Consider the following 14,141-nt stretch of genomic DNA (forward strand, 5'->3'; position numbering starts at 1 on the left):
GTCACTGGCCAATCACAGGTTAATGAGCAAATCACATACAGCTGCTCTCTTCTCACTAAATCCTAACCCAAGGATTGTGAAAAGAAGATTTAAAATGATTTAAAAGATTTAAGAAGTTAAATGACTGTAACATGAGAGAACAATAAAATGTAATAAAACATTATTACAATAAAAATGTAATAATGTTTAATGCCCTTTTCTTCAGAGCAGGCCATGTATTTACTGTTGCAGTTGTATCGACATACCACTAGAGAGCGCCACTTCACATATTCTACAGAATATTATAGAAATGAACAGATGGACAGATAGAGAAAGATTTATTAACAGACTACTGAAAACAAAGACAAAGATGGACATTGACTTAATGTTTTGATCAGAATTAGTCAAAGCAACGTGATCATACTGAATAATTACATTCTATTTTTTTTAATCATCATTGTGATATGAAGTATAAAGCCCTTTTCTTATACTGAAATTGAGGTTGGATTTTTTTTTTTTTTTTTTTGTGACAATGCTAATGTTGGCAGTCTAACTGCTTCAGAATGAACATTGCAGCAGAGAAGTCTGCACAGTGATATGAGGAGCCTGCACATCATCAGTGGCAAGATGCATCTGCTTAAATTTGATCCCTCAAAACCTGTGTTAAAATGAGTATGTGATTATCTTTTAGTTCAATGCAAAAATGCAGTGAGGCAATGTCTAATACATACTGTATATAGTTAGAGGAACAAATGAAAAAGATATTAATGAATGTAATCTAATGTCTTAAGAAGTCTGCTCTTGCTCAGGTTCAGTTTACTATTTAATTTTCTCTCCACAGTTGGTTTCTACTTCTACTTATACCTACAGCTTATGGGATAGACTGAGAGAAGCCTGCCAATCTGTATCCTGGCAATGTCTACAAACTTACCTTTTCTGACTTCTCCAAGCTATCCAATTAAGGTTAAGGTAAGAATATATATTATTATTATTACATACATTTAGATATATTTTATTGTAAATTTATTCTCTGCAGTTGACACCTCCAACAATATCACTGGGGCAACCTGTCAGGAGCAGGGGTGCAACACGGACTTCATTGCAGTTCATTTTATTTTAGTCATTTCATCATCAGAAAAATCAGAAGCTGGAGATCACATGGTTTCCTTTTTTTGTTTACCTTTCACTTAAAACTGTTTTAGAAAGAAGAACTGTAATGCCAAGAGTCTCGTGCTTTTCTGACTAATTCAAAAACATATGAGGACATCCCTTTATAGATGCAACTTTGCTGATTATCACAATATTGAAAAAGATCTGGCGTAATAGGTTGTAACTCAATTAAATGTTTTACTCAAGCTATTATGCTAAAATAATGAACAAATTATTCAGACATCACACAAAACAAACTGTAATAACAGTTGATCTATGATAGACTTTGTGATCCAATCAAAACTCGTTCTTGTAGCTTCCCAACTAAAATCTTATCTGCTTCGAAATGAAATAGCAGATAAATTTCAATCTGGTTTGAAATCAAGCCACAGCACAGAAACTGCCCTTTTAAAAATGTTAATTATTTATTTTTAATGGACTAAACCCGCAGTTTTAGTACTTTTAGATCTCATTGCAGCTTTTGAAAAATTTGACCATGACATTTTACTCAGGAAAACATTTCTCTGTAATTATAGGGCCTTTCTCTTCTGTTAAAGCCCCCTTAACCCACCCACTGAGCTCTCACTGTTTTGCGGATGATGTACAAACCACCAGAAAGCAATTCATGTCAGAAAATCTAATGTTTAAATGTTCAATTTAAATTAAAGTAAAACTGAAGTTATTGTGAAAATGACCAGAGCTTGGCCTTTCATCTTCCAATAGATGTCCCTATGTAAAAAACCTCAGAGTCACAATTGAGATAAGCAAATCTTTGTATTTTAAACATGCTTTATAAATAAACCTTAACCTTGTATAAGATCTCAAAGGAATTGTGCAAGTGGCTGCATGGTACTCTTCACAGAAAGAAAGTCTAAGGTTTCAACTCCCAGGTGGCGGACAGATTTTCTGCGTGGGGTTTGCATGTTCTGCACGTTCTGCCTGTGTTTGAATGTTTTTCCATTGGGTACTCTGGATCCCCCATCACCTCAAAACAAGCACAGTAGGCAAAGCCTGATAATTATCTGTGACCAAGAAGGCTCAATATCTGGGGATGGGTCTGTAGATGCTGCTGCTACCCAATGGGAAGATGGGTGAAATGCAGAAGTCAAATTTCTCTAAAGGAAAAACAAGAACAAAAATGTAATATCCTACATGAAAAGGTGTATTTTTTAGCCCTGCTTTGCATTGGAATTTTGAAAATGAATTATTGTTCCACTTTTACAAACTTAAGAATAACCTTTGGCTATTCAGTCTTGTGTGATTATGTTCAAATGGACTTTTATCATTGATTATGCAGTCATATGTTTCTCAATAGTCATGTGACAAATAGTGTTTTTAGGAAGTATAGTTGGTGCGTGCCACTTGTATGTGTAAAAAGCCATCTTGTGATGTGTGATGCTGGGGTTATATTAAAGAATGGTTATGGAAGTCTTATGAGCGGAACATAAATTGCAGTTATTGATATCCATATAGCCTTAGCTGCCAAGACATAATCCCCCCAAAAATTTAAAATAATAATAATAATAATAATAGTAATTGCAACCAATAAAAAAAAGCCACACTTATCTCTTTTCCTTTTCTTTTAATTTTAGATGTCTGAGTTATGCTACAGTTACTCTTTTTCATGTCTGATCAGTAATGCCAAATAATAATAACAATAAATCAAGAGGTATATTTAAAATGTTGTAAGTTTTATAAACCATGGCCGATATTTTTAAGACATGCAAATGACTAGATTTGTTGCATTAATTAAACTCTAAATCTTACATTTATTTTTTTTCCTAAGTATATATATTACAAATGCCTATGGCAAGAATGATTTTTGTCAGTTCAACAGTTTTCTTTGCCTCTATATTTTGGATTTGTAGTAATATAGTAATTTTGTCTTTTGTCACAATTTAAAGGTCAATTTAAAGGTGCACTGTATAACGTTTTGGTTGGTGGGCAATCACCTGCTTGTTTCTATGAATATGTCATCGCTTTTCCTAGAAGATTCCACACTAAAACATTAAACAGCACAATTTTGCATTTCTTAAATTACTGTTTTTTTTCTGTCTCATAAATATCTAGAAAAACAGGCATTCTGATTGTGAGCAGGGTTGGCTCTCCACAGATCTGACCTGTAACTTGGTCTGGTTTGGTGTTCATGATGATGGAAATGTTTAATACTATACTGCAAAACATTCCATACAAAGTAATAACAAAGTAAAAGGCATTTGATAGACCCTTCAGCAGAAAAGTTACATAATGCACCTTTAAGCTTAATCTAGTTGATTGGCATTACAGACAATTACAACATATATTACAAAATTATTCATACAGTAGATGTTTTTAAAAGTGACATGATCAGGCTGCCTATTGATGACTTAATGCATGTTTTGGTCCCAGTGACACCGGGTTTGCTGACCCTTTTTTCCTGGATCAGTCATGACTGCAGTTTGTGGCCAGATAATGAGTAAAAGCGGTGCAGGAAATGGAGAGGGAGGTGCAACTAAGGAGAAAGAGGAAGAGAAGACTTGGCCTTATATAAAGAAAACTACAGCGGTATGGGGAGCAGTGGTCTGAGAAATTATCCTTCAGAGCTTGAGTTGTAAGTACATACTAAATTATGTCTTTGTTAACTTTTTTTTTTTTTACTCTTACATGTAATTTAAATGTGCTTCAAATAGTAGTTTTGTTCCACACAGAAAATGTATCTGCATAATTTACAAGTAGTCTTCAATGTGTACATATTTTGAATATTTTCCATTCTAAACCAAGCGGGCTAATATTTATGTTCTATCAGTATTTGAGATCATTTAAATGCTTGCGATTTGTAGCTTGTTGGTTTCTGGAGAGGCAACCCCGCTCACAGTCAAAATGCAGATATTTTTGAGCTATAAATTAACCTGTAATTGAGTATGCAATATGCAAGGTAGAACTGTTCCAGGCAAATCAGTTACATAGTCATAGAAACAAGCAGGTGTCAGTTACACAATGCACCTTTAAAATAATTATGACTGAATGATAACTGGCACATACTGTTGGGCATGTTTATTTATGTATTTATTATTTCAGGGGCAGGGCATATTAATGAAAATTTCTTTAAACATGCCAAAATATTTTTATTTGTAGTCCCATGGCAGAAGTTAATGTCCTCCTTAAACAAACAAACAAAAAAAGCATAAAATATAACATTGCTCAATAAGCAAATACACCATTTACAATACAAGAGACAGACAGTCAACCTGCAGAGACATCATACAGCAATTACACAACTGACTCACTTCATGTATTTCTATTGCGTGTCTTTTAGGTTGACCATAATTTCTTCAGACTGGAACAATGCTGTGTCTGAGGAGCTGTTCAGATGTCCGCAGATGGCTCACCTTTGCGACCGGTCTAGTTGAATGCCTGTGTTTTGCTGGGGCAATATTCGGATGGGCGTCCCTTGTTTTTGTTCTTAAAAGTGAAGGATATTTCAGCTCATTGTGTGTAAACTCCACAATAAACGGCACCCACACACTAGGTCAGTTTATTTAAATTATTAACTTTTCTCAACACATATGACCAGAGATTTGTAGCAACAGGTGACATGAATTCCTGTTTTGTGCTTCTGCCACCTGGTTGTTTCCATAAAGATGTTATTGCTTTACCTGTAATGTTCCTCAGTGTGGCATAAACGTATCTATGTCCATGGAGACAAGCAAATGGTGATATAATGGTCCGAGATCAATGTAAAAGAACACATCAAAATGATGGGTCACTGAATATTTTTTATTAATTATTATGTATTTTGATCACTATAATTTTGGTTCTCTTAGAGTTGCATGATTTAACTAATTCTGACAATACTCTTCTGCATATTTTTTATGTTTATTTGCAGATTGCCGTGGGCAGGATGAGCAGTTTTCTCTGGTCTTTACTATTGCATCTTTCATGAACAACTTTCTAACTCTGCCCAATGGTTTCCTGTTTGACCGCTTTGGGACTACTGTGGCTCGTCTCTTTGCGATGTAAGTCCAGTGACAAATGTGTAACTCACACAAACTAGAGGTCATAACCCCAAAAGTAAGGTAAAGGCAGTTGTAAAGTAAAGAAAAGACAAAGGTTAACATGTGAAGTAAACCAAGTACCACCATGGAATACATTGGGTTATTGTACTGTTTAACCCAAATTATGATATTTTCCAAGTCTCTTATAAATTGCCCTGGATCTGCTGACCCTACTTGACCAGTGAGAAGCACAGTGTGAATTTTTTTAAACTTGAATTTCCCTTCGGATCAATAAAGGATCTCTCTCCCTCTTTCTCTCTCTCTTTCTTTCTCTCACCCATTTACTAGTCCTTTATTTTACTAAAACAGAACAAGATTCTAACAAACTAATGGAAAGTATTGCCTCTGTTTTTGAATGCATATTTAGTCTGTTGACATTCACTGGTTTCTTTACGGAGTGTGAGGTGCCTTAAGCATGAAACTAAGAAAACATACTGTATTGTTGCCCCTGACTCATATCTGACCTTGGGAAAAATCCAGGGGGGTTGAAAGTTAAATAATATGTTTTTTAGGTAACTTACATCTTGTACAAACCTACTATTGAAATACTATTCATGGGTTTCAAGCTATGGCAAGGATCAGTATATTATATATTTTAAAGGGTGAACAGTAAAAATATAACATGTATATATATCATGTAACCGTAAAATTTCAATGATTTATTCAGATAGAGCCATTATTATAATATTTGAGATTCAGATTCTTACTGTAGATGAACCAGGCACTGTGAATAGTACGAATAGAATAATTTTGATTGGCCACCCGCTCACTCCTACTCTTTAAACAATTAATAGAAATTTTCAACATACGATCCTTAAAAATAAACACCTTTCTCTGTGTGTGACCCATTTTAATTTCCTGTGCGCCGAGTCTGACTTTATCCTCTCCTCTCACTGACTTCACATCTAACATTCATAACATTCCTTCTCTTTTGTTGTTCCTCCTCCCATTTTAATGAAAAACACATTGGTTTTGTTATGACACTTTGTTATTTGGGATTTTGACATAATCTGGGCTAATAAACATATACTGCTTATGAAGGAGGGCAAAAGGTTATAGAGGAGGGCAAAACATACCTACATAAAATAAATTCACCCCAATGTCCTCCCATCTGTTGAACTTGGCCACCTTTGGGCATATTTTTATTTTTCAACATTCAGCTTTTGGACTGTTTGTCCAAAAACATTTTCTGTTTCAAGATGTGGTACGCGTTACTTCCCAGCAAGCTGGAAACTGTCTCTAGACCATTACACTGTGAGCCAGATGGAGAATAGTTTTGTGGCATGTTTAAATAATGACATATTTAACCCTTTCTTTGTCTTCCCAGATTTCTTTACACTATGGGCACATTATTGGTGGCATTTTCCTCTGCAGGTATAATCAGTTACAATTTAAGTCTGTGATCTGTTTTCTATTTGTTCATAGATCTAATTATTGCCTTTTCCCACCAGTTCTCTCCAACCTGCTATTTCCAGCTATGTCTTTTCTGGCAGTGGGTGGACTCTTACTCCTAATGACAAATATGCAAGTAAGCAGATCACTGACAAACACCAGGCATTGTGAGTAGTTGTAGTTGTATAGTAGTACAGTATATTACACATTACAAAGTAGCAGTAGTTATAATACAATATTGTGGTGTTAGTGTTTTGTTGTTCTGTGGTACTTTTTTATCATGTATTGTAGTTTTTTTGTTTTGTTTTTTTTCTGCATCTTTGATTTTTTTAATGAAGGAAATAACTTTAACAATATAAAATATATATTTGGGATTACCTCCATTCAGTCCCATGTATGCTCTATCATCCATATCATGCATATCATATCATCCAATGTGTTACAGAAAGATGAAACGTTAGGACTGTTTTACAGCTGTCCCCAAAATGGCACCATGTAACAACTTAAACCCCTGAATGCTCTGATAACTGAATAATCTTCATTTTGTTTTGCAAAGGTGGGAAACTTGTTTGGTGCTCGCCGCTCCACAATCATCACACTGTACAACGGAGCATTTGACTCTTCCTCTGCTCTTTTCCTAATCATCAAGGTAAAAAAAAATTAATAAATAAGATCCATATTTATTCTTAGTTGTTTAAAGTGCTAATTTGATTATTTCATTTATTTCAGCTTTTACATGAGACCGGTGTCTCCCTCCGCGTCTCGTTTCTGTTTCTGTCAGTCTGTAGTGTCATTCATATGCTCAGGACTTTCTTCCTTCTACCTCGAAAATTCATCCCCTACCCACTGCCAGAGCAATACACTTATGGGTATGACTCAAACTTACTTTTATGCACTATAATCTATATTAAAGGTGCATTGTGTAATGTTTTTGGTGGAGGGTCTGTCAAATGCTTTTCTCCATGGAGATGCTATTGCTTTGTCTGGAATGTCTCACAGTATGCCATTAAACCTCTTCTGTCTTCATGGAGGCCAAACCAGGACAGGTTCCAGTTACAGATCTGTGGAAAGGCAAGCCTGTTCACATTCAGAATGCCTGTTTGTCAAGGTATTTTTGAACTATAAAACCAACTCTAATTGAACAAATGTAAGGTAGTTTTTATGTCATACTGTGGAACATTCCAGGCAGAGCAATGGCATATCTATAGAAACAAGCAAACAAAACATTTAAATTCAAATTACTTGTTTCTATAACCTTAACTACATTTCAATTTACACACACACTCCCCTACATTTGGGGTTTTTAAGTTATACAAGTAGCATACAATTAGATTTTAACATGGTGTATAGACTACACATGATTAAAATGCATGCAGTGTATGATTTTGTAGTGGTGGTTCTGATCTCAAACGTTCTATTTCATATTTTTGTCAAAAATGTATATATCTGTATTGTCTTAATGCTTTCATAATAGAAACATATTTAGATCTACACATTTCATTTCCATTGTTAGGGTCAAAAGCCATTGGTTGACATTCTTCTTTCTTTGTGAATTGCTAAAACAATAATCTAAAAAAACTTGAAACAGACACACAGGTTCATGATAATAATTACACTGGTGCACTCTGATTGACTTCAGTATAAACCTTGTTCTTGTCAGGATTTCCTGTGGCCGATCCCAGTCTCTGAGTTTAGAGTCATCCACAGAGAACGGCTCTGAGAAAGCGTCTTCAGAAGAAACGCAGCTAAAAACTGACATCACTCCAAAACAAGGTCTAAAAATACACCTCACATATTCATGAAACACACAGTTTAGACCAGTGAATATTGATTTTAAGAATTTAGTGAAAGGCACATTTCAAGGTCTTAAAAGTGCTGTGAGTTTGGACTAAACACTAAATCAATGTGGTGTTTTAATAGTATTATCTAATATTCCTGTTCTTTTTTTTCAACATTAGTGGATGTTGTGTAAATTTGCAACTTGCTGGTTGAAAACATCCAAATTTAAGTTTATGCTGCCTTGATTGGCTTCTGCAGTTTCTAGTAGTTGGTGACATCACACAGGACTGCCCAGACTACAGGCATGGGTTTCTAAAACACCTGGCTGCAGGGGCAGAGTTTAAAGGGTGGTTTCCTGTGCAATCAATCATACTGTTCCTCATACCCTCAGAGCCTGCCCTCCTACCCAATCTTTTCTTTAGTACACAGGCTCCATCCAGTTTAGAAACTCTGTTTGAAATGTGTTTGTGCTTGTGGGTTTAGCTGTCCCACTTTAAACAGTTTACAGTTTTTTTTTCACTGGCCTTATGATTTCAAATCATGATAGTAATTTGCAGTCACGGTAAAACTAACAACAACTAGCATGCTAATTATGAACGTCTTGATTTTCGGACAATAAAACGCTTTAAAATTGGTTGCAAACAGAACGCAGCTGACCTCAGGAGCTGCTTATTCAACATATCTAGGGCAGAAGAAAGTGTTCTCAAATACATGCAAAAAAATTGGATACATGTCCTTTAAATCAGTACAATATGTGGCTCTGTTTTAACATAACTCTATTAGAATTCTTACAATCACAAGATGGGCGTTACAATTGCCATAGCAACAGAATTTATGATTTCTCTAGTTGTATTCATACCGCACTGAAATCACTTAGCTGAGCTGAATGAGACATGACTTGGTTCAGTTGTGCTAATAACTTATTCCTTATCTCCTGTTGTCCCAGAGAGGAGTTTCCGTGAGTGCCTGCTGTCATGGTTCTTCTTTTGGCACCTCATCTGGTTATCAGTGATGCAGCTGCGCCACTATCTGTTTATCGGCACACTCAACCCAATGCTCCAGAGGCTCACAGCAGGGGAACCTACACTGGGTACTATGGCATTTTTTTCTGTGATGGCATCGTATGTATGCACAGAGGAAGAGTGAAAAGTGGAGTCAAACTGGGTCATGAACTGTAGATTTACTTAAGTTGTATTTCCCTGGACTGATATTGGGTTGGAGATAGTTAATAAACATTAGATTTAGCTGGGTATGAATTTCACTGACTAGTATTAAAGATGCACTATGTAACTTTTCTGGTGGGGTGTCTGCCACTTTGCCTACAATGTTTGACAGTATACCACCTATACTGTATATGTATATTCATTCAGTTACAGGCATTTTTTTTTTTATTATTGTGAAACAACATTGTACAGTGTTGCCTCGTTTATCGTGTAGGTTACATTCTAAAAATAACCCGAGACAAGTGAAATCCCCAAAGTAGTCAACTTTATATTTTACAATTATTTTAGATGTTTAAGGCTGTAACACCCCTCACCACACACTTTATACACTTTTCTCACACAGGACAGTTAACCCTTTTTGCATCCTTCTTTATGTAATGAACTGAAGATTAATTAATTCCGTAATGGAGCCCTACAGCGCAGAGTCCTGCACGGGTCAATTTTTGGAGACCAACACCCGTGCAGTACAGCACCGCACCCGCCTGTTAACCCAAGATAACAAACTTTTGCGCTGCATACGCCACGAACTGAACCAAGATTAAACCAGGACTGACCCAGCAGTGACCCAGGACTAACCTAGGACTGATTCCAGGACTGAAACAGGAGGAATAAACCAGGACTGAACTAGGATTAAAACAGGACTAAAACAGGAGTAAACCAGAACTAAACCAGAACTGAGCCAGGACTCACTGTCGGGATAGGCTCGGGGTGACCACAGGAGAAAGGACCAGTGTTCTGGCACAGAGGTCTGCCCGGCACTGCCCGCATGCATACCTGCCCCTAAACTTCCAAAATGTTAAAACCTGCCTGGTGCAGGACTCTGCTACAGTGCTTCTACCTTCCTTCAGCATGTCCAGAAGTCCAACTTTTTGTGCGATGATTGTCTTCCTCTGCCTTTTGGGTGCGACCACAGGAGACTTTGTCAGTGCAGAACGTGTTATCAACTGTGCATTTTGTCAGGGAGAAAATGTCTTCAGAACCACACTGCTAGCGATCAAACATTTATGTAAAATTTGGCAGCTGAATGCATTTGTACTGGATCCACGGCACGGAGGAGATTGCTTGACAAAAAAACATGCTAAATTGCACTAAAAGAAAATCTGCAAAACAGCGAGACTGCAAAAGGTGAACCGCGATATAGCTTGGGATGACTGTATAGCATACCTTGAAAATATGCATACTGTGAGTGGGTTTGTCTCTCCACAGATCAGATTTGTAACTTGTCCTGATGCTATCTGCTTGTTTCCATAGAGATAAAAAATTCCTGGCAAAGTAAGCTCCATGAAAACAAATAAGAGGCTGTCCCTACATCAAAAGTTATAAAGTGCAAGAAAGTAAAGAAGCAATCATATGTATCATTATTTTACTTGTAATTGAGTGTTTATTTAATATTCACCTCTTCTGCATATTGGTGTGTTTTATAAAATGATGAAATAATTACATTTGTTTGTTGCAGTGAGCCAGTACATCAATGCATTTGCTGTCACTCAGTTGTGTGGAGTTCTGTGTGCGCCCTGGAATGGCCTCATCATGGACAGACACAAGGGCAGACCCCGAGCTCCAGGTAACACTCAATACAATAAAAAACTTTTTACTCATATATCATACTTTCACATAAAGACAGCATTCATGTTACTATCTAGGGCCTGTCTTAGTAACTATGTGCCATAAACGAGGTCAAAATCACAATATTTCATCCTTTAATGAATCTTCAAAATCTCTGCAAAATACTTTTTACTCTTAAAGTAAATTTTTAGACAGGTACTTTAATACTTTTATTTGAGTGATTTTTTTTCATGTGATACTTTTACTTGAGTAACTTTTTACATTTGTATCTGTACTTTTACTTTTACAAAATTTAGTACTTTATCCGCCACTGAACGAGGTACACCCAGGACAATAATCTTTTAGTTGAATAGTCCACTCAATGTATTGGTTTCGAGTCAAAAGTTTACCAATTACTGCAAATATATAAATAAAAAAAAAAAAATTTCAGAAGGTTATGTATCAAAACAATTTAATGTGAGGAAGTGTGTCATACATTGGTTGTAGTACTATTTACTGACTCTAATCACGTGTCCTTTTTCCTTGTTAAATTTATATTTGGTCGTAAAGAGTAACCACAGTAAGAGAAGTGGATATCAGTAAGCAGAAGTATTATGATGCAATGTGGTGCTGTTATAAGAAAATAAAAACAGGCTACCTGATATCGAGATTGTAATGACACCTTAATTTAAAAAAAAAAATTAATTAATTAATCTTATTTATATAGCGCCTTTCAAGACACCCAAAGTGCAAAGAAGGAAGAGAGGCTGCCAATCTGTGCCATCAGCCCCTCTGACCACCACTAACACTCATACACACACCACTTTCTTACTAGGCAATGCAGGTGAAGTGTCTTGCCTAAGGACACAATGGCAGTTTTTGCCAGTGGCGCCCCACTGGCACCTGTTGTTCCCAGTAATCTCCCATCCAAGTACTACCCAGGCCTGGCCCTGCTTAGCTGGATTTTGATTTTAAATTCCATAAACATGACCTAGTCTCTCTAATCTGAATCATCACTGCGTAAAGCCCAGCACCTGCGGCATCATTAATCAGTGCGAGTGCAGCATCTGCAGGTGCAGTATATGCGGTCCGTATAGTGAGAATCAGAAGAAAACTGTGTCCTCTATGATAACCCAGGTTCAGTTGTGATTGTAGTACATTTAAAAAAAATGTGCAGTTACATACAGTTCCTTCAAGTGCTTTTGTCTTTGCAGGAGAGAGTGAGCGTGATGCAGACCTCAGAGCCTCGGTGCTGTCTTTGGCCCTGACGGCATTTCAGTGTGTGATGTTTTCTCTGTGTGCAACCATCCCCTCTCTGCCGCTACAGTACGCCACCTTTATTCTACAGGTGCTCAACCGCTCCTTTCTCTATGGTGGCAACGCGGCCTTTATCAGTGTGGCGTGAGTATCCCACATATTTACAGTCTATGGTATTCCACATATAGGTTTAGTTTAGTTTATTTGTTTGTTTGTAATACTTATAATAACTACAATATTTACAGCAGTAATAAGACTTAATTCATAATGAACAAACGGTTTAAGAATGATTCAGGGATTGTATTTAAGACTTATTAAAGTCCTAACCTCTTAAGACTTATTTAAGAGGTTAGGACTAGTTGCAAACTTTGAGTCCATGATATAGTCCAACCTTGAACCATTACAAATAAGCACTCAAATGCTCCATGTATGCGTTATATTCATGCCTGGTTTTTGTGCTGTAGTTTCCCATCATGTCACTTTGGAAAGCTGTATGGCCTGGTTATGGCTTTGTCTGCCCTGTTTTCAATCCTGCAGTATCCTTGTGTAACACTGGTAAAAGATGTTTTAAACGGAGACCCGTTTTACGTGAGTTCAAAACTATTATAATACATATTTTAAATGTGACTTCAGTTGTTTACAAAACTCACTTCACTGATTTTCTCTTCTTGCGGCAGGTGAACGTTGGTTTGACCATTTTGAGTCTTTTGGCTTTCATTCACCCGATCTATGTCCATCTCCACTGTCGCCGTCAGGCAGCTCAGCGCGCCAACACACTGTAAACACTGTCTGTATTGTATGTTCATTTTACAGTGTTCCTTTAAAGATGCTGTTATTATTATTATCAGGAGCAAAAGCTTGAAGCTTATACTGTTAGAAATTGGGAATTAAGCTGGACATAGCAAATGTATTACTATGTATCATGTATAGCAATTGTAGCAATTACTATGTATGTGCGTGAGATTGTATATTGTTAACACCTGTTATTTTTATGAATTATGTTTTTTTATATTTGATTTGATTAACAAATTATATGTACTTTAAAAAAAAAATATATATATATATATATTACGATTATTATCTGATATTTCACAGCAATTTCCAACTCACCTTGGTTTACTGCAGTGCTTCTCAATTATTTTCTGTCATGCCCCCCCTAGGACGAATAAAACATCTCGCGCCCCCCCGCGTGACTATAGATAGTATCATTTGTCTATAAAATTGTTATAAGTACACCTGTGCGTAACACTGCCACCTTATATGACGCCAACAACGCTCGCTGGTTTACTGAAGTAGCAGTCAGGAAATGCGGGATGATTGTCTGCAATATTCGGCACGTTTTCGCTGAAAAATCTCAAGCGGCTTATCAGAGTGATTGGGGTGTAATGTATTTAAGTGACGCCTTAATTTATTGGGCTTCATGCTGTCCGCTGCCAACATTTTTAGACACAGTAAGCACACCGGTCTTTCCTCGTCTCCCACCGTAGTCACAGTGAAGCCAAGCGCTACATACGCTTCATCATATTTCCTCGTCTTAGCTTTTGGGAGATTTTCGTTTGTGTCTTTATCTCCGTCTCTCTCCACCTGTCTTCTCATCCCTGTTAAATATTTTTTCATGGTGTCACTTGAGGGTCTGCTACACTTCGGCTGTGTCCCAATTCGAGGGCTGCAGCCTCCGAAGGCTGGTTTTAAGGCCGCATACGTCACTTCCGGTGAAAGAAGGCCTGTCCCATTTCATTTTTATGTCATGCAGCCTTCAAATGCAGCCCTAAAACCGGCCTCG

At 36.8% G+C, this 14,141-nt stretch overlaps 1 protein-coding gene across 1 annotated transcript; it reads left to right on the forward strand.

The window, feature by feature from the left end:
• Window positions 1-3,638: 3,638 nt before the first annotated feature.
• Window positions 3,639-13,980, forward strand: slc43a3b (solute carrier family 43 member 3b). Its single transcript, XM_055159548.1, has 13 exons — window positions 3,639-3,718; window positions 4,424-4,636; window positions 4,994-5,123; window positions 6,490-6,536; window positions 6,614-6,690; window positions 7,111-7,203; window positions 7,284-7,423; window positions 8,215-8,327; window positions 9,280-9,423; window positions 11,013-11,120; window positions 12,316-12,502; window positions 12,823-12,946; window positions 13,036-13,980. Exons 2-13 carry the CDS (start codon window positions 4,453-4,455, stop codon window positions 13,138-13,140), a joined length of 1,452 nt encoding a protein of 483 aa, XP_055015523.1. The 5' UTR covers window positions 3,639-3,718; window positions 4,424-4,452; the 3' UTR covers window positions 13,141-13,980.
• The last annotated feature ends 161 nt before the right edge of the window (window positions 13,981-14,141 follow it).

This window comes from Boleophthalmus pectinirostris, unplaced genomic scaffold, assembly GCF_026225935.1.
Source record: "Boleophthalmus pectinirostris isolate CB_2022bp ecotype Guang Dong unplaced genomic scaffold, ASM2622593v1 HiC_scaffold_23, whole genome shotgun sequence".
Lineage (NCBI taxonomy): Eukaryota > Metazoa > Chordata > Actinopteri > Gobiiformes > Gobiidae > Boleophthalmus > Boleophthalmus pectinirostris.

Excerpts from the sequence above, each read along its gene's own strand:
- slc43a3b (XM_055159548.1), top strand. The coding sequence starts at position 4,453 with ATGCTGTGTCTGAGGAGCTGTTCAGATGTCCGCAGATGGCTCACCTTT. Across the intron at positions 6,691-7,110 it reads TCCTAATGACAAATATGCAA|GTGGGAAACTTGTTTGGTGC; the intron begins GTAAGCAGATCA and ends TGTTTTGCAAAG. Across the intron at positions 7,204-7,283 it reads CTCTTTTCCTAATCATCAAG|CTTTTACATGAGACCGGTGT; the intron begins GTAAAAAAAAAT and ends CATTTATTTCAG.